Source organism: Mobula birostris, chromosome X (assembly GCF_030028105.1).
Source record: "Mobula birostris isolate sMobBir1 chromosome X, sMobBir1.hap1, whole genome shotgun sequence".
Lineage (NCBI taxonomy): Eukaryota > Metazoa > Chordata > Chondrichthyes > Myliobatiformes > Myliobatidae > Mobula > Mobula birostris.
In genome coordinates this window covers 48,638,065-48,663,178 of record NC_092402.1, presented here as the reverse complement: position 1 = coordinate 48,663,178, position 25,114 = coordinate 48,638,065, and the positions used below count along the sequence as shown (strand labels likewise).

At 43.3% G+C, this 25,114-nt stretch overlaps 1 protein-coding gene across 1 annotated transcript; it reads left to right on the top strand.

The window, feature by feature from the left end:
• The first annotated feature begins 19,944 nt into the window (after positions 1–19,944).
• LOC140191588 (G-protein coupled receptor 182-like) lies at positions 19,945–24,934 on the top strand. The gene is made up of 3 exons (XM_072249106.1): positions 19,945–20,000; positions 20,686–20,739; positions 22,474–24,934. The coding sequence occupies exon 3, from the start codon at positions 22,481–22,483 to the stop codon at positions 23,501–23,503; it is 1,023 nt and encodes a 340-aa protein (XP_072105207.1). The 5' UTR covers positions 19,945–20,000; positions 20,686–20,739; positions 22,474–22,480; the 3' UTR covers positions 23,504–24,934.
• The last annotated feature ends 180 nt before the right edge of the window (positions 24,935–25,114 follow it).

The following is a 25,114-nucleotide window of genomic DNA, read 5'->3' as shown; positions in this document are numbered from 1 at the left end:
GTGTAAATGAGCTTCAACTTAATCTGGTTAAATCTTGTCGGTATTAAGATCTTCATGTTTCTTCCAACTGCCCTCTTTACTTTCACATTACGTGCTTCCTTGTTTTGTCCTTCGTGTTTCAATGCTGATGAATGCAAAAAAACAGTAATGACCGTTTGTAGTGTTTTCACTGTTTCTTGATTTTACTTAAAATGTTCATAATTTATAATTTTCTCTTTTATTGTCATATTCATATTCTATAGTTATGAGTTCGAAATCGGGACTTAAGGAAGGACTGATTAAGGTCAAGTGGGATGGAATGTTTAATGGCTTCAGCACGGCTGCTCGCCTGCCTTTATCTGGGACGGGTCCCTGTTCCGCACTTTTCAGTTGAAATGTCCCCCACAATGATTAATGAATCTGTCGCTTATCACTGCTGCCAGATTAGGTCTGATCTGTATCTGCGTAGTTAAGTAGTTTCCGTCTTTTGTAAATCTACTGATTTCAGGAAATTTGTTGCCGCGAGGCATAAATATTCGAGGAGTCAGCAGCGGCTGTACTTTACCCGCACAGCTCCTGTTCGTTCCCTGGATTAAGAGGAATGTCTTGTTAGTGGGCAGGTTGCGTGTATGGACAAATCGGCGCTCAATATCTTTGCTGTGTTGTCAGTTTTCTAAGTAGGCGGACTTCCTTTCACTGTAGACCTATTGTCTAGATTAAGCACTACTTCTGTCCGGAAATCACTGGAGACCCAGCATTATAAGAATAATGTACTATGCCTCTATACTGTCAATGTGTGGACACTATTGATTCACTTCCCATTGTCTCCAATCCCCTCTCTCTTGTTCAAATAAAATTCAGCATTCATTGTCTGTTTTACTGTTGTCCTGACTAATCATTAAATCATCCTTGGTGAATTTTTGATAACTCCCATTCTCCTTCAGCCCTCTCCTAAGATTGTCCCATCAAAGGTGCTGAGGTGCATTCTTTCATCTGGAGCAATAGAGAACAAAAGGACACTGTCCACAATTTCATTTCTGTAATAGTTAAAACAGGTAATCTTTCCTCAGCTACCTCCTCAAGTACAAAATAAGGCTGAAGGGAAAATGGCTGTTAAAACTGTTCTACATCAATTTTGAATGATTTAATTAATATTAGCTGAGAAGGCAGCAATTTCACTTCTGTCCACTGGTTGTGGGTGCAAGTTCCATTGCAGTGAACATAGAAGATAGGACAGTACAGCACAGGAACAGGCCCTTCGGCCCATAATGTTGTGCTGAACCAGTTAAAAAGCAAATCAATAATGCCCAAACATTAATCCTGCCTGCCTACCTACACCATGTCCATATCCCTCTATCTTCCTCACATCTAAATATATCTTAAAAGCCTCTGAGTAAAAATCTTGCCCTCAATCCCCCTTGAATCTTCCTCCCTCTCACCTTCAATGCATGTCTTCTGGTATTAGACATTTTAACTCTGGGAAACAGATACTCCCTGTCTACTCTGTCTAAACCTTTCACAACCTTATAAACCTCTATCAGATCTCCCCTCAGCCTCTGACACTCCACAGAAAACAACCCAAGTTTCTCTAACTTCTCATGATAGCACATGCCCTCAAATCCAAGCAGCATCCTGGCAACACACGCAAAATGCTGGAGGAAGTCAGCAAGCCAGGCAGTATTCATGGAAAAGAGTAAAAAGTCGACATTTCCGGCTGATACCCTTCACGAGTCCTGATGAGAGGTGTCATCCCGAAACATTGACTGTTTACTATTTTCCATAGATGTTGCCTGGCCTGCTGCGTTCCTCCAGCATTTTGTGTGTGTTGCTTTGGATTTCCAGCATCTGCAGATTTTCTCCAGTTGAACATCCTGGAGCCTTCTCTGCACTCTCTCCAAAGCCTCAACATCCTTCCTATAGTTGGGCAACCAGAACTCTATGCAATACACAAGATATGGCCTAACCTGAGTTCTATAGAGTTGCAACATAAACATGGGTACAAAGTCTAGGCCAAGTGTGGAGCTGTGCTGGGACAGTGTCATGCTTTCAGAGGGGACTGCAGACGGAGGAATGCAGTCAGAGCACCAGTGCCAACTGCAGTCAGAGCACCACTGCAAACTGCTAAGGGAGGGCCAATGCTGAATGTAGATCCTAAAAACTTTTGGTACAAAGCTGTGTGTCTGCCACCTTTATAACCCAATTAGTTTCTCCTCACAGTACACAAAGATGCTGTTCTGAAGATGACAATCATTCCTCTGGGGACTTATATGAGTGTTCTCATCTGTAATTGACATTAATAGCAGGAATCTGGTCTTCGACGCTGGGACTGCTCATCGGCAGAGAGTCTTTGTGCAGTCGATTTGCAGAGGCTCGACAGCATCCTGAGCAAGAGACGGGCTGGTCATCGTCCGATCGGGAGGTGGAACTGCGATGTGTTGAGGTCAGACTCGGGCTAGCCCTCTTCCACCTCTTGAGGTAGTCCCACTCTCGCTCTGCTAAGCGATTATCGAGGAGGGTGGGTTGGTTGATCAAAGCCTCTACGTTCTCTACCGACTCTCCCAAGGCAAGGGCATCGTTTAGTTTGCTCCAGAGTCCATGGTGGTAAACAGTGGCCAAGCCCTCCCTGTTCCAGGCACTCTCTTCAGCCGAAGTCCAAAACTCCTCAATAGTGGCTGCTGACCCACTACCCCGAGGCACCTTCCTCAGATGGTCTGAGTCTCGGTTTGCTCCACCAGGACGATGGAACATACTCCTTCTGATGGATATGCTTCTTCCGAATCCGAGGAAATCTCCGACCTTCACTCCAAATGGGCAGTGGCCCAGGCCAGGGCTCTTCCGGTCAGGAGAGAAATCGTGAAGGCCACCTTTCCACGCTACGTTGGGAACCGGCACAGCTGGAGTTCAAACACCAGCGAGCATTGAGTGAGGAAGCCGCGGCAAGAGCCTGGGTCACTGCCAAATCTCTCCGGTGTTGGAAGATGAACTGGCTCCGCAGAACGACCGACTCACCCCAAGTGACCCCGGCTTCCTTATTGCGATAGTTGGCACACGGTGACCTGGAGTTTGTGAATCTCCAGGCTCTGTCTAGGAATTTTCTTGCTGTGACTGGCCACAGCTGTTGACAGACTCTGATACCCCGCTGGGTCCATGTTGGCTCAAATGCAGTGTGACGAGAGACCTAGGCGAGGATGGTTAGGATCTAAGTGCTGGATTATCCAAGACTAGAATTGAGACATGATATAAGACTGAAACGAAGACAGGGTTCAAAACTAGACGCTAGACGAGAATCCAAAGTTTAGCCAACGACTGAGCACAAAACCACCTTCTTCTTCTTTTGACTTTTAAAGGCGATTGGCAGTCCAACTTAAAGGTGCATTACAGAGATGGCAGAGGTTACAGAGAATTATGTGCTGGGCACAGAGGCTACTGGGATGGTACGTGAGGACAAGGGGGACCCTATCCCTGGAGGCGTGGTGGGAAGTTGAGGTGAGGGCAGACATGCACGAAATGGAAGAGATGCGGTTGAGGGCAGCGTTGATGGTGGAGGAAGGGAAGCCCTTTTCTTTGAAGAAAGAGGACATCTCACTAGTTCTGGAATGAAAAGCCTCGTCCTGAGAGCAGATGCGGTGGAGACGGAGAAACTGAGAGAAGGAGATGGCATTTTTTCCACAAGTGACAGGGTGGGAAGAGGTAGAGTCCAGGTAGCTGTGAGAATCTGTGGATTTATAAAATATATCAGTAGGTAAACCATCTCCAGAGATAGAGACAGAGAGATCGAGAAAGGGGAGGGAGGTGTCAGAAATGGACCAGGTACATTTGAGGGCAGGGTGGAAGTTGAAGGTAAAGTTGATGGAGTCGATGAGCTGAGCAATGGTGCAGGAAGCAGCACCAGTGCAGTCAGCGATGCAGTGTAGGAAAAGTCAGGGAGTGATACCGGTGTAGGCTTGGAACATAGACTGTTCCATGTAGCTGACCAAAAATGCAGGCATAGTTGGGACCCATGAAAGTGCTGATGGCTACACCTTTGTTTTGAAGGAAGTGGGAGGAGAAATTACTGAGAGTGAGGACTTGTTCCACCAGACAGAGGAGAATGGTGGTGGAAGGGAACTGGTCGGGTCTGTTATCTTAAAAGAAGCAGGGAGTTTTAAGTCCCTCCTGATGGGGGATGGAGATGTATAGGGAGTGGACATCCATGGTGAAAATGAGATGATCGGAGCCAAGGAATTTGATATAATTGGAAAGATCCAGAGTGTGTGAAGTGTCATGGATGTAGGTAGGAGAGGACTGAACCAGAGGGAATAAAACAGAGTCGAAGTATGCAAATATAAGTTTGGTGAGGAAGAACAAGCAAAAACAATGGGTCTACTGGACAGGCAGATTTGTGAATCTTGAGTAGGAAGTAGAAACAGGAGGTGCAGGTTAAGGGAACTATGAGGTTGGTGGCGGTGGATGGGAGATCCCCAGAGTTAATAAAGTCAGTGATGGTCCTGTTCGAGGGGTGAACATGAGGAGGTGTCTTCCGGTGTGGCCTCCTGTATATCAGTGAGACCCAATGTAGATTGGGAGGCTGCTTTGCCAAGCACCTATGCTCCATCTGCCAGCTAAAGTGGGATCTCCCACTTTTAATTCTACTTCCCATTCCCATTCCAACATGTCAGTACATGGCCTCCTCTACTGTCGTGATCAGGTTGGGGGACCAACACTTTATATTCATTCTGGGTAGCCTCCAACCTGATGGCAAGAACATCAATTTCTTGAACTTCTGGTAATTTCCACACCCTCCCCCCTCCCCCCCCCCGCCTTCACCATTCCCCATTCCCATTTCCCTCTCCCATCTTATCTCCTTACTTGCCCATCACCTCCCTCTGGTGCTCCTCCCCCTTCCCTTTCTTCCATGGTCTTATACCCTGTCCTATCAGATTCCTCCTTCTCCAGCACTTTATCTCTTTCACCAATTAACTTTGCAGCTGTTTACTTCACCCCTCCCCCTCTGCCTGTTTCACCTATCACCTACCACCTTGTACTTCGTCCTCTCCTCCCCCACCTTCTTACTCTGACTTCTCATCTTTTTTTTCCCAGTCCTGATGAAGGGTCTCGGCCTGAAACATCAACTGTTTACTCTTTTCCATAGATGCTACCTGGCCTGCTGAGTTCCTCCAGCATTTTGTGTGTGTTGCTTGGACTCCCAGCTTCTGCAGATTTTCTCTTGTGTGTGATTCCTTCCCTTCTTGTTTTACCCCCATCTCACATAAACCCAACGGTTTTATGTATTTTGTAAAGGTCAGAATCAGGTTTATTATCACCGGCATGTGTCGTGAAATTTGTTAACTTAGCAGCGGCAGTTCAATGCAATGCATAATATAGAAGAAAAAATAATAATAATAAATAAGTAAATCAATTACAGTATTCGTATATTGAATAAATTTTAATTCCTGCTAAAAACAGAAATAATATATATTAAAAAGGTTTCTCCCCTTTTGCCATTTATCCCACAAGTCTTACCATAACCCCCTAATTCTTAACCCTACCAACTCCTTAGCTTCTGATTTTCTAAGTAGAAGGTCTATATCTACTGTTGAACTTTTAACAGTTCTTTTAGCTAAACAATCAGCCCACTCTCTCCCCTCAACACCTCTATGTGCAGGGACCCACAAGAAGCAGGCATGTAAGCCAATACTTTGAATATGAAATAAAGTTTGAAGAGCTTCCAGTGATAAATCTGACCTACTGCTGGAATGAAATGTTTTAAGGTTCATCAAAACTGAAAAAGAATCTGAACAAATTACAAGTTTGCAAGAACAAATTTCCTCCACCCACTGTAAGTCCAAAATGATGGCAACCAATTCTGCTGTATATACTGATAGATGAGTAGTAAGATATTTCTTTGTTGTTACCTGTAACTCAGGCACAAAAACAGCCACGCCAACATTCCCAGTTAAATTATATTTTGATCCATTTGTAAAAATGGTTTATGTGTCATAATAGTGTTCCTTAGTATATTGATGGACCAACAGACTCTCAGGCATAACAGAATTATTAGATTTTATTAAATCATGTAACCTAAAATCAACTAAAGTCATTGGGGAAAAAAACAAGGACGGGTTACTGAGAAAACTACAGTGGGGCATATTGCATAATCCAACAAACCCATATTCCAAACGTGATAAGAACCCAGCCACCCAAAACTAAGAACACCCTTATGTTCCCAACAGTCCAACACACTTTTAACAGGGTGATCATTTTTCTGCTCCCTCAAATTAATCCAGTATGTTACCAACAACTTCAGCCTCCACAACTGTAAGGGTAATTGTCCCATTTCCACCTGTAAAGCCAAAACAGGAGACTACCTTATTGCATCTTAGAACCTGTGCTTGTATTACATCCAAACATTTTAAAGTTGAAGATGAAGCTGATCCATAAGCCACACAGCTGTAATCAAGAGCAGATCTAATTACATAAATATAAATGGTCAACAAGGATTTTCATGTAGTACCCCAAGAATACCCACGTAGACAGCTGAGAATATTTAATTCTCCTTTACATTTATTATTTTTTTTACTGATGTGGTTCTTCCATGTCAGCTTGTTATCCGTTCAATTATTCAAGAGTTTGACCGTATAATTTCAAATCAAATGCAGGTCTATTAATCCTCTTTGTAAAACACATAACTGTGTTGTGGCTTCTGAAAGCTTAAATCCCCATCTATTTACCTGCTGCTTGACCTTATTAATCACTAATTGCATTCTATATACAATAAAATTGAAATTTCTACCTCTAATCCATTAAGCTCCATCATCTGCATATAGCTATTTACCCACCCCAGTATCTACCTCAGAGAAAATATCATTAATAACAATATTAAATAATAAAGGGCTACACATACTGCCTTGTGGGGTCCCATTCTCTAACTCATACTTTACCCACCCTTACCTGCATAAACCGTTCAAATAAAAAAACTCAGAAAAATAATTATACAGTCTTCCCCTCACTCCCAATTTCCATAATTTAATCAAAAGTCTTTCCTTTCATAGCATGTGCTTTTTCTGTCTCAAAAATACTGCTATTACAACTTCTTTATTTACCTGTGTTTTCCTAATATTATCTTCCAAACACAAATCTGAATCCATTGTCATTGTACCCTTCTGAAATCTGCTCTAATAAAATGTTATGTCACCACTTTCTTCAAAATATAATTAAAATGCTCTATTACTGTACATTCCATAAGTGTACACAAATCGGATGTTAATGATATTGGTCTATTAACCAGAAGGATCAGATGAGGATCTCTCAGGTTTTAGAATAGGCACTACTACTGCCATTTTCCATGAGGAAAGAAGATGGCCTAACTTCCAAATATTGTTCAAAAATGTTAATATTATCTCAAGAGAGTTGTCAATCGTATGTCTAATCATACAGTATATCATCCTTTCCTGGAGCTGTCTGACCTGTACTGTTAATAGACTACTTAAATTCACACAAAGAAAACTCTGCATCAGTAATGCTATCATTGCTACAGCTGGATTCCAACACATCAGGATATTCACTTAGGACCTTAACTTCTTCACTTAAATTATCTTGATTATGAATTACAGCAAATGACCAAGCCAGTAACTCAATCTTCTTTATTTCAGTAACAATCATTTTACCTTCTTTAGTCAATACTGGAATATTATTATCCCTACAAATCTCCCCCCCCCCCCCATTTTCTTAATCATTCCCCAAACATCTCCGAGTTTAATATCCCTTCCAATACTATCACAATATAACCTCCAGTAAACCTATTTTGCAATATTCACCACTTTCCTCACCACGGTCTGTGTCCTTTAATACTAAATAAGGTCACTTGGAGAGTGATGCTTCCTAACTTTCCTAAATGCCTTATTTCTCTCGCTAATTGCCTCTGCACTGTCCTCAGTCTACCATGGTACAGCCTTTCTCCTATTAACGCCCTTTTTAATAGGAATCATTTCCACTACAGTTTGATGAATAATGTGACATAACCTTTAATTGCAGAAATCCACATCATCCTCAACATTCAGCCCTGACAGACGTTCATCACATAAAATCTTAAACCTCTCCCAATTTGCTTTACCAATAGTCCACCTCCTAAAAGTGCCTTCCTGTCCCCATACAAATTCAAATCCACGCTTATAAATATAGGAAAATGATGGCTCCCCAATGTTTCATCTCCCATGATGTCCCACTCACTCACTCCAACCAGAATGTTCAAAACAAAAGTTAAATCAATAGCATTTCAGAACTATTATGAACATTATATCACATAACCCTCCATCATTAAGACACATAAGATGAGAAATACCTAAAAATTCTTCTTCAATCAAACCATTACAGCTTGATGACCTTTGATAGAGATCTAGAAGATTATAAGGCTAGCAGGAAGGAGCTTAAGAAAGAAATTAGGAGAGCCAGAAGGAGCCATGAGAAGGCCTTGGCAAACAGGATTAAGGAAAACCTCAAGGCATCCTACAAGTATGTGAAGAGCAAGAGGATAAGACATGAAAGAATCAAGTGTGACAGTGGAAAAGTGTGTATGGAATCGGAGGAAATAGCAGAGGAACTTCATGAGTACTTTGCTTCAGTATTCACTACGGAAAAGGATCTTGGCGATTGTAGGGATGAGTTACAGTAGACTGAAAAGCTTGAGCATGTAGATACTAAGAAAGAAGATGTGCTGGAGCTTTTGGAAAGCATCAAGTTGGATAAGTCACCGGGACCAGACGAGATGTACCCCAGGCTACTGTGGGAGGTGAGGGAGGAGATTGCTGAGCCTCTGGTGATGATCTTTGCATCATCAATGGGGATGGGAGAGGTTCCGGAGGATTGGAGGGTTGCGGATGTTGTTCCCTTATTCAAGAAAGGGAGTAGAGATAGCCCAGGAAATTATAGACCAGTGAGTCTTACTTCAGTGGTCGGTAACTTGATGGAGAAGATCCTGAGAGGCAGGATTTATGAACATTTGGAGAGGCATAGTATGATTAGGAATAGTCAGTGTGGCTTTGTCAAAGGCAGGTCGTGCCTTATGAGCCTGATTGAATTTTTTGAGGAAGTGACTAAACACATTGATGAAGGTAGAGCAGTAGATGTAGTGTATATGGATTTCAGCAAGGCATTTGACAAGGTACTTTATGCAAGGCTTATTGAGAAAGTAAGGAGGCATGGGATCCAAGGAGACATTGCTTTGTGGATCCAGAATTGGCTTGCCCACAGAAGGCAAAGAGTGGTTGTAGATGGGTCATATTCTTCATGGAGGTCGGTGACCAGTGGTGTGCCTCAGGGATCTTTTCTGGGACCCCTATAGTAGATTTTAACTCTCTAGTTAACTTAATGGGATTGATGGAAGAAGGCTGTTCCGGGTCAAATTTAAACAATACCTTAAAGTTTTCCTACCTCTATTTCAAAAAATCTCGCCCTTTCTCTCTATCACTTGCAATCACTCCAATATTATTTTTTTTCCAGTTTTCCAGATCTACATTCGAGAAGCGCGGATGGTAGTTTGCCTCCCAGGTGCCAGGGTCTGGGATGTTTCTGATCACGTCCACTATATCTTGAAGTGGGAAGGAGAACAGCCAGAGGTCGTGGTACATATCGGTACCAATGACATAGGAAGGCAAAGGGAGGACGTCCTGAAATCAGACTACAGGGAGTTAGGAAAGAAGTTGAGAAGCAGGACCTCAAAGGTAGTAATTTCGGGATTACTGCCTGTGCAATGAGGATAGTGAGGTGACAGTGAGGATAGGAATAGAATGAGGTCAAGGATAAATGCGTGGCTGAGGGATTGGAGCAGGGGGCAGGGATTCAGATTTCTAGATCATTGGGACCTCTTTTGGGGCGGGCGTGACCTGTACAAAAAGGAGGGGTTGCACTTGAATTCGAGGAGGACCAATATCCTGGTGGGGATGTTTGCTAAGGCTATTGGGGAGAGTTTAAATTAGAACTGCTGGGGGGTGGGAACCGAACTGAAGTGCAAGAGGAAAGGGAGGTTGGGTCACAAATAGAGAAAGCTTGGAGACAGTGCGAAAGGGAGGATAGGCAGGTGGTAGAGAAGGGACGCGCTCACACTGATAGTTTGAGATGTGTCTATTTTAATACCACAAGTATTATGAATAAAGGAGATGAGCTTAGAGTGTGGATCAGCACTTGGAGCTATGATGTTGTGGCCATTACAGAGAATTGGATGGTGCAGGGGCAGGAATGGCTACTTCAAGTGCCAGGCTTTAGATGTTTCAGAAAGGACAGGGAGGGAGGCAAAAGAGGTGCGGCGTGGCACTGTTGATCAGAGATAGTGTCACGGCTGCAGAAAAGGGGGAAGTCATGGAGGGGTTGTCTACGGAGTCTCTGTGGGTCGAAGTTCAGAATAGGAAGGGGTCAATAACTCGACTGGGTGTTTTTATAGACCACCCAACAGTAACAGGGACATCGAGGAGCAGTTAGGGAGACAGATTCTGGAAAGGAGTAATAATAACAGGGTTGTTGTTGTGGGAGATTTTAATTTCCCAAATATTGATTGGCATCTCCCTAGAGTGAGGGGTTTAGATGGGGTGGAGTTTGTTAGGTGTGTTCAGGAAGGTTTCCCGACACAATATGCAGATAAGCCTACAAGAGGAGAGGCTGTACTTGATCTGGTATTGGGAAATGAACCTGGTCAGGTGTCAGGTCTCTCGGTGGGAGAGCATTTTGGAGATAGTGATCACAATTCTATCTCTTTTACCATAGGATTGGAGAGGGATAGGAACAGACAAGTTAGGGGAACGCTTAATTGGAGTAAGGTGAAATAGGCTATCAGGCAGGAACTTGGAAGCATAAATTGGAAACAGATATTCTCAGGGAAACGCATGGAAGAAATGTGGCAAATGTTCAGGGGATATTTGCGTGGGGTTCTGCATAGGTACGTTCCAATGAGATAGGGAAAGGATGGTAGGGTACAGGAACCATGATGTACAAAGGCTGTTGTAAATCTAGTCAAGAAGAAAAGAAGAGCTTACGAAAGGTTCAAAAAACTAGATAATGATAGAGATCTAGAAGATTATGAGGCTAGCAGGAAGGAGCTTTAGAATGAAATTAGGAGAGCCAAAAGGGGCCATGAGAAGGCCTTGGTGGACAGGATTAAGGAAAACCCAACCCCAAGGCATTCTACAAGTATGTGAAGAGCAAGAGGATAAGATGTAAGAGAATAGGACCAATCAAGTGTGACAGTGGAAAACTGTGTATGGAACCGGAGGAGATAGCAGAGGTACTTAATGAATACTTTGCTTCAGTATTCACTACGGTAAAGGATCTTGGTGATTGTAGGGATGACTTGCAGTGGACTGAAAAGCTTGAGCATGTAGATATGAATAAAGAGGATGTGCTGGAGTTTTGGAAAGCATCAAGTTGGATAAGTCACTGGGACCGGACAGATGTACCCCAGGCTACTGTGGGAGGTGAGGGAGGAGATTGCTGAGCCTCTGGCAATGATCTTTGCATCATCAATGAGGACAGGAGAGGTTCCGGAAGATTGGAGGGTTGCAGATGTTGTTCCCTTATTCAAGAATGGATGTAGGGATAGCCCAAGAAATTATAGACCAGTGAGTCTTACTTCAGTGGTTGGTAAATTGATGGAGAAGATCCTGAGAGGCAGGATTTATGAACATTTAGAGGCATAATATGATTAGGAATAATCAGCATGGCTTTGTCAAAGGCACGTCGTGACTTACGAGCCTGATTGAATTTTTTGAGGATGTGACTAAACACATGGATGAAGGTAGAGCAGTAGATGTAGTGTATATGGATTTTAGCAAGGCATTTGATAAGGTACCCCATGCAAGGCTTATTGAGAAAGTAAGGAGGCATGGGATCCAAGGGGACATTGCTTTGTAGATCCAGAACTGGCTTGCCCACAGAAGGCAGAGTGGTTGTAGATGGGTCATATTCTGCATGGAGGCTGGTGACCAGTGGTGTGCCTCAGGGATCTGTTCTGGGACCCTTACTCTTTGTGATTTTTATAAATGACCTGGATGAGGAAGTGGAGGGATGGGTTAGTAAATTTGCTGATGACACAAAGGTTGGGGGTGTTGTGGATAGTGTGGAGGGCTGTCAGAGGTTACAATGGGATATTGATCGGATGCAAAACTGGGCTGAGAAGTGGTAGATGGAGTTCAACCCAGATAAGTGTGAGGTGGTTCATTTTGGTAGGTAAAATATGATGGTAAAATATAGCATTAATGGTAAGACTCTTGGCAGTGTGGAGGATCAGAGGGATCTTGGGGTCCGAGTCCATAGGACACTCAAAGCTGCTACGCAGGTTGACTCTGTGGTTAAAAAGGTATACGGTGCATTGGCCTTCATCAACCGTGGTATTGAGTTTAAGAGCCGAGAGGTAACGTTGCAGCTATGTAAGACCCTGGTCAGACCCCAGTTGGAGTACTGTGCTCAATTCTGGTCACCTCACTACAGGAAGGACATGGAAACCATAGAAACGGTGCAGACGAGATTTACAAGACTGTTGCCAGGATTGGGGAGCATGCCTTATGAGAATAGGTTGAGTGAACTCAGCCTTTTCTCCTTGGAGCGACGGAGGATGAGAGGTGAACTGATAGAGGTGTACAAGGTGATGAGAGGCATTGATTGTGTGGATAGGCAGAGGCTTTTTCCCAGGGCTGAAATGGCTAGCACGAGAGGGCACAGTTTTAAGGTGCTTGGAAGTAGGTACAGAGGAGACATCAGGGGTAAGTTTTTTATGCAGAGAGTGGTGAGTGCGTGGAATGGGCTGCCGGCGGCGGCGGTGGAGGTGGAAACGATAGAGTCTTTTAAGAGACTCCTGGATGGCTACATGGAGCTTAGAAAAATAGAGGGCTATGGGTAAAGCCTAGGTAGTTCTAAGGTAGGGACATGTTCAGCACAGCTTTGTGGGCCGAAGGGCCTGTATTGTGCTGTAGATTTCCTACGTTTCTACGTTTCATTCCAGCCTCTTCCCACCAACCCACACTCTCCCCGACCCTCAGTTTCAGGTTCCTTTTCCAAATCCTTTCCATTACCCGAAACTACACTATTTTCCAACATCCCCACATCATTCACAGTCTCGTGCCACCAACAGCCAGAGCCCAAAATGATGGGGCCTCAGGACACCCCCTCCACAGCAGCCCAAGCATTGAACTCAGTTCAATTGCTCTTTAAATGTTAAAATCCTGGTGCCAAAACATGGCCCCCCATTAGTGGGGCAGGCTGAATCTTTAAAGAGGCCACCCCAGCTATCCATATTCTGGAGAGTTAGGGCATCTACACCCCGGAGCCTGGCATGGTCGTGTGCATGTTGTAACATACATTGCCACTCTTTTCAAAAACACGATGTGGTAACCTTTTGTAAACAACTTTATTTCATGTATCTCATAGTGCTGAGTGTGTTGGAATTATTTTCTTGGTTCTGCAACTTAAGTTCAGGAAAACAGATCCAAATATATACAGGTAACAAAATGACCACATAGTCAATATGAGAGTTTCCATTGAAAATGCATACATTGCCACTTTCTTCAAAATTATCATGTGGTAACTTGTTTTAAACAACATTATTCAATGTATCTCATGGTATCCAATGCTTTGGAGCTATTTATTTGACCACACAGCCAAATTAGTGTTTCTAGAGCAAAATGCATACAATGTCACTTAATGACTATCGTCCAATAGCACTCACATCTACGGTGATGAAGTGCTTTGAGAGGTTGGTCATGGCCAGAATCAACTCCTGCCTCAGCTAAGGACCTGGACCCACTGTAGCTTGCCTATCGCCACAATAGGTCAACGGCAGACACAATCTCAGTGGCTCTTCACACTGCCTTAGGTGACCTGGACAACACAAATGCCAGGATGCTGCTCGTTAACTATAGCTCAGCGTTTAACACCATCATTCCCACAGTCCTGATCGATAAGCTACAGGACCTAGGCCTCTGTACCGCCCTCTGCAATTGGATCCTCAACTTCCTAACTGGAAGATCACAATCTGTGCAGATTCGGAATAACATCTCCACCTGACAATTAACACAGGGATGTGTGCTTAGCCTACTGCTCTACTCTCTCTGTACCCATGATTGTGTGGCTAGGTATAACTCAAAAGCCATCTATAAATTTGGCAGAATCTCTGATGGAGATGAGAAGATGTGCAGGAATGAGATATACCGGCTAGTTGAGTAGGGTCGCAGCAACAACCTTGCACTAAATGTTAGTAAGATGAAAGAGCTGATTATGGACTTCAGGAAGGGTAAGACAAGAGAACACCTAGGCTGTCGGAAGCAGGTTGTTGGGTGACAGTCAGAGGGGGAAAAGCGAAGGTGAGCAGTCAGGTAGTGCAGAGCACCCCTGTAATCTTTCCCCTGAATAATAAGTTTACCGTCCTGGATACTGTTGGCGGGGACGACTGACCAGGTGTGAGCCACGGTGGCAGGGCCTCCGGCACTGAGTCTGATCCTGTGGTGCAGAAGGGTGGGTTGGAGAAGTGGAGAGCTGTCGTCATTGGAGACTCTATAGTCAGGGGAGCAGACAGGAGATGTTGTGGATGTGAGAAGGACACCCGCATGGTTTGTTGCCTCCCGGGTGCCAGGGTCCGGGATGTCTCTGACCGGGTGCACGACATCCTGGTACAAGAGGGAAAGCAACCAGAAGTCGTGATACATTTTGGTACCAACAACATAGGCAGGAAGAGGGATGAGGTCCTGAAGTGTGAGTTTCGGGAACTAGGCAGAAGGCTGAAGAACAGGACCTCAAGGGTGGCGTTCTCAGGATTGCTGCCAGTGCTACGTGACAGAGATGGTAAGAATTGGAGGAGATGGCAGTTGAATACATGGCTGAGGAGTTGGTGCAGGGAGCAGGATTTTAGATTTTTGGATCATTAGGATCTCTTCTGGGGAAGGTGGGACCTGTACAGATTGGATGGGTTGCACCTGAACTCGAGGGGGAGCAATATCCTTGCAAGTAGGTTTGCTAGCATGGTTCGGGAGGGTTTAAACTAATTTGCAAGGGGAATGGGACCCGGAGCGATAGAGCAGTGAAAGAAGTGCATGGAGTAAAGCCAGATCTGACATATAGAGAGGCTTTGAGGAAAGAGAAGCAGAATAAACGGTGTAAAGACAGTAAGGTAGAAGGGCTGAAATGTGTGTACCTCAATGCAAGAAGCATCAGGAACAAAGGTGATGAACTGAGAGCTTGGATACATACATGGAATTATGATGTAGTGGCCATTACAGAGACTTGGTTGGCACCAGGGCAGGAATGGATTCTGAATATTCCTGGATTTCAGTGCTTTAAAAGGGATAGAGAGGGGGGAAAAAGGGGAGGAGGGATGGCATTACTGGTCAGGGATACTATTACAGCTACAGAAAGGATGGGTAATGTAGCAGGATCCTCTTTTGAGTCAGTATGGGTGGAAGTCAGGAACAGGAAGGGAGCAGTTACTCTATTGGGGGTATTCTATAGGCCCCCTGGTAGCAGCAGAGATACAGAGGAGCAGATTGGGAGACAGATTTTGGAAAGGTGCAAAAATAACAGGGTTGTTATCATGGGTGACTTTAACTTCCCTAATATTGATTGGCACCTGATTAGTTCCAAGGGTTTAGATGGGGCAGAGTTTAAGTGTGTCCAGGACGGATTCCTGTCACAGTTTGTGGACAGGCCAACTAGGGGGAATGCCATACTAGATCTAGTACTAGGTAATGAACCGGGTCAGGTCACAGATCTCTCAGTGGGTGAGCATCTGGGGGACAGTGACCACCGCTCCCTGGCCTTTAGCATTATCATGGAAAAGGATAGAATCAGAGAGGACAGGAAAATTTTTAATTGGGGAAAGGCAAATTATGAGGCTATAAGGCTAGAACTTGCGGGTGGGAATTGGGATGATGTTTTTGCAGGGAAATGTACTATGGACATGTGGTCGATGTTTAGAGATCTCTTGCAGGATGTTAGGGATAAATTTGTCCCGGTGAGGAAGATAAAGAATGGTAGGGTGAAGGAACCATGGGTGACAAGTGAGGTGGAAAATCTAGTCAGGTGGAAGAAGGCAGCATACATGAGGTTTAGGAAGCAAGGATCAGATGGGTCTATTGAAGAATATAGGGAAGCAAGAAAGGAGCTTAAGAAGGGGCTGAGAAGAGCAAGAAGGGGGCATGAGAAGGCCTTGGCGAGTAGGGTAAAGGAAAACCCCAAGGCATTCTTCAATTATGTGAAGAAAAAAAGGATGACAGGAGTGAAGGTAGGACTGATTAGAGATAAAGGTGGGAAGATGTGCCTGGAGGCTGTGGAAGTGAGCGAGGTCTTCAATGAATACCTCTCTTCGGTATTCACCAATGAGAGGGAACTTGATGATGGTGAGGACAATATGAGTGAGGTTGATGTTCTGGAGCATGCTGATATTAAGGGAGAGGAGGTGTTGGAGTTGTTAAAATACATTAGGATGGATAAGACGGAATATTCCAGAGGCTGCTTTACGAGGCGAGGAAAGAGATTGCTGAGCCTCTGGCTAGGATCTTTATGTCCTCGTTGTCCACGGGAATGGTACCGGAGGATTGGAGGGAGGCGAATGTTGTCTCCTTGTTCAAAAAAGGTAGTAGGGATAGTCCAGGTAGTTATAGACCAGTGAGCCTTACGTCTGTGGTGGGAAAGCTGTTGGAAAAGATTTTTAGAGATAGGGTCTCTGGGCATTTAGAGAATCATGGTCTGATCAGGGACAATCAGCATGGCTTTGTGAAGGGCAGATCGTGTCTAACAAGCCTGATAGAGTTCTTTGAGGAGGTGACCAGGCATATAGATGAGAGCAGCGCAGTGGATGTGATCTATATGGATTTTAGTAAGGCATTTGACAAGGTTCCACACAGTAGGCTTATTGAGAAAGTCAGAAGGCATGGGATCCAGGGAAGTTTGGCCAGTGGGTTCAGAATTGGCTTGCCTGCAGAAGGCAGAGGGTGGTGGTGGAGGGAGTACATTCAGATTGGAGGGTTGTGACTAGTGGTGTCCCACAAGGATCGCTTCTGGGACCTCTACTTTTCGTGATTTTTATTAACGACCTGCATGTGGGGGTAGAAGGGTGGGTTGGTGAGTTTGCAGACGACACAAAGGTTGGTGGTGTTGTAGATAGTGTAGAGGATTGTCAAAGATTGCAGAGAGACATTGATAGGATGCAGAAGTGGGCTGAGAAGTGGCAGATGGAGTTCAACCCAGAGAAGTGTGAGGTGGTACACCTTGGAAGGACAAACTCCAAGGCAGAGTACAAAGTAAATGGTAAGATACTTGGTAGTGTGGAGGAGCAGAGGGATCTCGGGGTACATGTCCACAGATCCCTGAAAATTGCCTCACAGGTGGATAGGGTAGTTAAGAAAGCTTATGGGGTGTTAGCTTTCATAAGTTGAGGAATAGAGTTTAAGAGTTGCGATGTAGTGATGCAGCTCTATAAAACTCTGGTTAGGCCACACTTGGAGTATTGTGTCCAGTTCTGGTCACCTCACTATAGGAAGGATGAGGAAGCATTGGAAAGGGTACAGAGGAGATTTACCAGGATGCTGCCTGGTTTAGAGAGTTTGGATTATGATCAGAGATTAAGGGAGCTGGGGCTTTACTCTTTGGAGAGAAGGAGGATGAGAGGAGACATGATAGAGATGTACAAGATAATAAGAGGAATAGATAGAATGGATAGCCAGCGCCTCTTCCCCAGGGCACCACTGCTCAATACAAGAGGACATGGCTTTAAGGTAAGGGGTGGGAATTTCAAGGGGGATATTAGAGGAAGGTTTTTTACTCAGAGAGTGGTTGGTGCGTGAAATGCGCTGCCTGAGTCAGTGGTGGAGGCAGATACACTAGTGAAGTTTAAGAGACTACCAGACAGGTATATGGAGGAATTTAAGGTGGGGGGTTATATGGGAGGCAGGGTTTGAGGGTCGGCACAACATTGTGGGCCGAAGGGCCTGTACTGTGCTGTACTAATCTATGTTCTATGTTCTATACCAATCCTCATAGAGGGATCAGAAGTGGAGAGAGTGAGCAGTTTCAAGTTCCTGGGTGTCAATATCTCTGAGGATCTAACCTGGTCCTAACATATCGATGTAGTTATAAAGAAGGCAAGAGTTGAGAAGATTTGGTTTGTCACCTAAAACACCTGTAAACTTTTACAGATGTACAGTGGAGATGGTTCTGACAGGCCGCATTACTGTCTGGTATGGGGGAGGAGGGGCTACAGCACAGGATCAAAAGAAGCTACAGAAAGTTGTAAAATTAGTCTGCTCCATCTTGGGTACCAGCCTTCGTAGTATCCAAGACTTCTTCAAGGAGTGGTACCTCAGAAAGGCAGCATCCATTATTGAGGACCTCCAGCACCCAGGGCATGCCCTTTTCTCACTGTTACCATCAGATAGGAGGTACAGAAGCCTGAAGGCACACACTCCGCGATTCAGGAACAGCTTCTTCCCCTCTGCCATCCGATTCCTAAATGGACATTGAACCCATGAACACTACCTCACCTTTTTTAATATTTCTGTTTTTGCAATGTTTTAATTTAACTATTTAATACACACACACACACACACACATATATATATACCTACTGTAATTGATTTACTTTTTTCTAGATTATGTACGGCATTGAACTGCTGCTGCTAAGTTAACAAATTCCACGACACATGCCGGTGATAATAAACCTGATTCTGATTCTTCCCAAATACCATGTGTTAACTTGTTTTAAGCAACTTTATGGTGCTGAGTACTTTGGAATCATGTATTTGGTTGTACAACTTAACTATGAGAAAATAGATCCAACTGTAGAACAAGATGACCACATGTTCAAAATGAATGTCCCCCTTGCAAAATGCATGCATTGCCACTTTCCTCAAAATCACTGTGAACACTATTGCTCCCTTTCTGTTTCTTGCTTTCACACACACTGTAGACACTCAGTAGACCATTGCCCCATGACATCTTCTCCTTCTGATACTATCCCTGATGTGATAATATCCATGATTAGAAATGCCACTCTCCCACCTCTTTTACCTCACTCCTTATTCCTTTTGAAACATCTAAACCCTGGAACATCCAACAGCCATTACTACCCTTGTGACAGCCAAGTCTCTGTAATAGCCACAACATCATAGTTCCATGTGCTGTCCCATGCTCTGTTCATCCCTACTGTTCCTGATATTTTTTGCATTACAATAGACACACTTCAACCTGTAGTAGGGGAGTCTAGGATCGGAGGACACCACTTAGAACAGAGCTGAGGAGGAATTTCTTTAGCCAGAGGGTGGTGAATCTGTAGAATTCATCGCCACAGGTGGCTGTGGAGGTCAAGTCATTGAGTATATTTAAAGCAGAGGTTAATAGATTCTTGATTAGTAAGGGTGTCAAAGGTTACAAAGAGGAAGTTAGGAGAATAGGGTTGAGAGGGGTCATAAATCAGACATGAGGGAATGATAGAGTGGACTTGATGGGCTGAATGGGCTGAATCTGTTATGGTCTTATAATGGCAGACTTGAGGAAAAGTTGTCCGAAAGGTGTGAGAAAATTATACAATTCTGAACAATCACCGGGCATCCTGAAAAGGCTTATTCCTCCCTTCAATTTTTTCTTATGCTCCCTTGAAGTCACAGACACACACTGGGACACAATTCTACAACTTCATGTTGAAAATATTCCCATTCACCGCCCCTCCTATTTTACTTCTGGAACAAAATGTCCTCCTCTGCTAATTTAGTCAATGGATTGGTACACCGCACCTTCAGCCAGTTGTTAGCAATTTGCCTCATTCGGGGAAGTAAAGATGCTGACCTTTCAAAGCAAAAGCCAAACAAAACATTCATTATCTCAGTACACCTCATGGCCACTTGAGCTTTGCTTTTGTTTAGCTCCCATGGTTTCCTGTTTACCACAAGATCACCCCTCAGGTTCCTTCCTCCCTGCTTCAAAACTCAATAAATATCGGACCTCACAACCATTTGCAAAGATTACTTCTGTGTTGGAGCAACTCACATAGCAGATTGAAAGGAGCACTTATTCAGGTCAGTGACAACTTCATACCACATTACTTTGAAAAGTGAACAATATGACAGTTCAGAGTTGTAATGAGAAAAAAGTCTCTATCGATTTAGTTATATTTTCTTTTAGTTAAGAACGGTACATTAATCTACACTGATCTCAAAAACTGAGCAATCAAGGCTCAGCTTTGATAGAATTATCTGATTTGAAGGAAATATGAAGCAAGGAGCAATTGTGAAGGGCCATTGACCTGAAGCATTAACTCTGTTTCTCATACGCCACAATTGTAGCTTCACCTTTTGAGTCTTTCCAACATTTTCTGTTTTTCTTCCATATTCCCGACATGATTTAAAGATCATATTTAATACAGAGAGTTGTTTACATCACAGACTATTTTAAGAAATGAGCCATTATACAGAGGGAGCAGTCCTTTGCTGATAGAGGGGTGGGTGCATCAGTTGGTGGTATCTCGGTGGAGGTAGTTGAAATTATATAGGACGATCAACTGAATGTGGAGGTTGGTGGAGGGAAAGGTAAGAACAAGAGGAACCACATCTTTGCTCTTTTTGAGGGGATGGGGGCTGGTCGTAGCAGAAATAGTGGAAATCTTTTTCTACTCTGATGAAAGGAAAATATTTCAAAAAAAGGGACAATTGCTTCTGCAAGAAATGGACTTGCCCTTTTATCTCTTCCCTTCCTTTTGTCCAGGACCCAAACAGTTCTTCCAGATGAAGCTGTGATTTACAGTCATTCAGCACAGAAGTAAGTCCATACTTCAAATGTCACTCCACTCTTCAAGAAGGGAGAGAGGCAGAAGAAAGGAAACTATAGGCCAGTTAGTCTGACCTCAGTGGTTGGGAAGATGTTGGAGTCGATTATTAAGGATGAGGTTTCGGGGTACTTGGAGGCACATGATAAAGTAAGCGGTAGTCAGCATGATTTCCTGAGGGAAAATCTTGCCTGACAAATCTGTTGGACTTCGTTGAAGAGATAACAAGCAGGATAGACAAAGGAGAATTGGTGGATGTTGTATACTTGGATTTACAGAAGGCCTTTGACAAGATGCCACACACGAGGCCGCTTAACAAGCTATGAGTCTGTCGTATTACAGGAAAGATTCTAGCATGGATAAAGTGGTGGCTGATTGGCAGGAGGCAAAGAGTGGGAATAAAGGGAGCCTTTTCTAGTTAGCTGCCATGACTAGTGATGTTGGGACGACTTCTTTTTACATTATATGTCAATGACTTGGATAACAGAATTGATGGCTTTGTGGCAGAGTTTGCAGATGATACAAAGACTGGTGGAGGGACAGACAGTTCTGAGGAAATAGAGAAGCTACAGAAGGACAGGCAGATTAAGAGAATGGGCAAAGAAATGGCAGGTGGAATACAGTGTTGGGAAGTGTATGGTCATGCATTTTGGTAAGAGAAATAAAAGGGTAGACTATTTTCTAAATGAAGAGAAAATGCAAAAAATTAAGAAAGGATATGCTGATGATGGAGAGAGTTTAATGGAGGTTCATGAAAATGATTCTGGGATTGAAAGGTTTGTCATATGAGGAGTGTTTGATGGCTCTGGGCCACTTCTCACTGGAATTCAGAAGAATGAGGGGTGACCTCATTGAAACTTATCGAATATTGAAAGGCCTTGATAAAATGGATGTGGAGAGGGTGTTTCCCATGGTGGGGGAGTCTAGGACCAGAGGACACAGCCTCAGAATAGAGGGGTGTCTGTTTAGAATGGAGATGAGGAAGAATTACTTCAGCCAGAGAGTGGTGAATCTGTGGACTTCATTGCCACAGGTGGCTGTGGAGGCCAAGTTATTGGGTATATTTCAGGCAGAGTTTGATAGATTCTTGATTAATCAGTGCATGAAGGGTTATGGGGAGAAGGCAAGATATTGAGGCTGAGACGGAAAACAGATCAGCCATGATAAAATTGCGGAGCAGACTCCATGGGCCACATGGCCTAATTCTGCTCCTCTATCTTATAGTCTTATGATCTTATACAGCCAACAATGTTTCTGCCATAATAACCAGTTTGGTGCTGAAATAAAACACCCAGATGGAAGGCTGAGTTGCCTTTACCCGCTGAGTTGTGTGGCATGGTCTGGGACAGTTGTAAAGGGAGATCAAAGAACATTAGCAATCCTTCGCATAGTTATAATGGGAACCTGAAATTCCCCTCAAAAATGGGTTGCTCTTGAACGTTCACCAGGGGACTATAAAATTTAATTACTCATTTTGCTTTTGGAGGTGGTGTTCATTTGGGGACAAGTGGTAATTGGCAGAGCCTTGTTAAAAGAAAAAATTGTTTCTGAAGATAACTTAATCATACATTAGTGAAGGATCCTCTCCATACTTAATTCTGCTAGTGTTCTTTACTGTACTTAAAACAGTACAGGATACTAGCAGAGCAAAGGGCTGAGCCATTTTCTGTGGCTGTGAATGGATACCTTATTCAATATAATTCTAATAATGGTTCTCATATCCGCAGGTCCCCCATGGAGGAAGTAACTGTGACCGTACCAAGTGACAGCTTGCACAATGACAACAACGATCATTGCCTTGGTGCAGAATGTTCCTGCTCCATCTATGTAGATTTTGACATACTGGACAGTTCATTAATAGTTATGTACATATTATTTTTTATAGCAGGTTTGGTAGAGAATGCCCTCGTCCTTTGGATAAACTGGAAGATAAAAAAGGCCAAGAAAGAAAGCTACTTCTATGTTTTTAATTTAGCCGTTGCTGACATGGGTGCAGTTTTAACCATCCCATTCAGGCTGATGGAGATCTCGCACAGTTACGAATGGTTCTGGGGCAGCTTTCTGTGTAAACTTGATGCCTTCCTGTATTGTGTTAATCTGTACAGCAGCACTTTTTTCTTAACCTATATGACCATTGAGAGATACCTCTCACTGCGATACCCAGATCAAGCTCTAGGACCAAGGGATCGACGCATCCGCTGGATGGTGTGTGTGTGTTTGTGGACTCTTGCCGTAGTATTATCCATACCTCATTATCTTCTTTATGACGTTTTTGAATCTTGGCATACATTTTGCTTCATAGATAGTATCACCTCTTGGAATATTGCAAATTTTTTTGTCACAATTTGCGGGTTTGTTATCCCCTTCCCCATCATCATCGTGAGTAATATCTTCACTACAAAAGCCTCAAAAGCCTCCCATAACACAGAAAGTATTCGGCTCAGTAAATTAATATCTGTTTATATCATAGTGTTTATGTTGTGTTGGTCACCTTTTTACATAACCACATTTATTTCTGCAGTGGATTGGTCCACAAACTGTAATATGGAGACTGTAATTTCATTACTTCATGAGTTGGGCAAGTGCTTCACCTTTTCTCACTGCGTCGTGAATCCCATCTTCTACAACTTTATGCAAAAACATTTCATGTATCATTTAGAAACCAATGTTGTGAAATTCTTGCCCAAAAAATATGTCAAAGAAGTTGACAATGTTTCCATTTCTTCAGACACCAAACAAATTGTGGTTATTTCATGATTTAGCCCACTGAAAGAAAAATGTAATTCATTCAGAGTTATTGTAACAGAGCATTTCCTTCTCTTGATTCCTGTTTAGTGTCTGGAGGAAAAAGTTACAATCGTCCAATGCCCAGTAAGCATTAAATAATTATATTAAATTGTCTTATTAAAAATGTAAAGCAGCAAAGCTTGAGGGCTTACCAAAAGGAATGTCCAATTTTTTTTTATCAAACTGTGATCCCTCTTAGTCTCATTAATTCATGGATATTTAAAGGTGCCACTGCCAAACAAAATATTGAGGGATCTTTTTTTTAATTTGTTCATCCATGAATTTGCAGTGCGGTGCCCAGAACAGCTTCTCCCCAAACCACCAGCCCACAAAAGTCAAACTATAAGCACAAATATCGAATTCTGGGGCTTTGTAGTTGGATTATTGTGGTTCATGGGTTGAAGACCAGCACCAATGCACTGAGCATCTAGGTGGAAGCATTCTGATATTTCAACATGATTTCCCTTATCGTGGATTCCCAGAGATCCAGACAACAGGAGAGAAAACCACATGGGTGCTATTCCTGGCTACCAAGTGGATGCAGCTCTTCTTTTGGCATTTTGGAACAGGAGGGCATTGGGTAGGAATCAGAGGAGTAAAACAAGGAAAGTAAATACAAAATAACCCATGATATTTTGGCTCAGTTGATCATATTCTCACTTGGAAGTTTGAAGGGTGTGGTATGAGCACTATGCCTAGTATTTGAACACATAATCTAGGCTGATTCTAAAAAGGTAATGGTTGGTCAGGACATCAACAATCTCAGCAATGGTTAGAGAAGTCAAGAGTTTTGACTGGTGACCATTCTGGTGTCCTGGTGAACACAATTCCCTCAACCTACACTATCTAAATACATTAACTGATTAGGATGCTGCTATGCACAAAAGTAGCAACTGCATTTGTCTTTATAATAAGTAATTGCACTTACAATACGTATGAAAAAAACATCGAGAGCTGTGATGATGGCGCTATTTTTAAATGCATATCTTTCTTCTTGGCTTCAGTTCTATCAGCCATTATTAGCCATGTTGCAATTGATCTCAGCAACCTGAGTTAAGGGGCGGCAACCTACTTGCAGCTCATTATCACTTAGCGCACGACGCGTAGATAAGAAGGCACTGAGATTCTCCATGACGTTTTGAGAAAGGTGTAATAAAGCGCTTTCTGAGATCATCGTGAAAGCTCGTACCTGACAAACAGGCACGCGAGCAATTTCAGAATTATAATGTGCCAAATGCACCATGGAGTGGGGTGGCAAGTGGCTCAGAACCTAAACGATAAAGTATTGCGAATATCGAGCATAATCTATACAAAAGTGTTGTGAATATCGAGCATAATCTATACAAAAATGTTGTGAATATCGAGCATAATCCATACAATGAAATGTTGTGGATATCAAGACTACCGTGTGTTGTGAATTACTTCTTTATTGAGGAAGTCTGTTTTCTCATTAATAATCAAAAGATTATTTTCCATTTTCGATACTTGCTTAATTAAAACCTTTGTCAAATTTCAATCTCTTCCATCACATCACACAAACAAACGTCTCACTAACTACCCACACAATGAAGGTAAGATGTA

Coding starts and splice junctions, on each gene's coding strand:
- LOC140191588 (XM_072249106.1), top strand. CDS start 22,481: ATGGAGGAAGTAACTGTGACCGTACCAAGTGACAGCTTGCACAATGAC.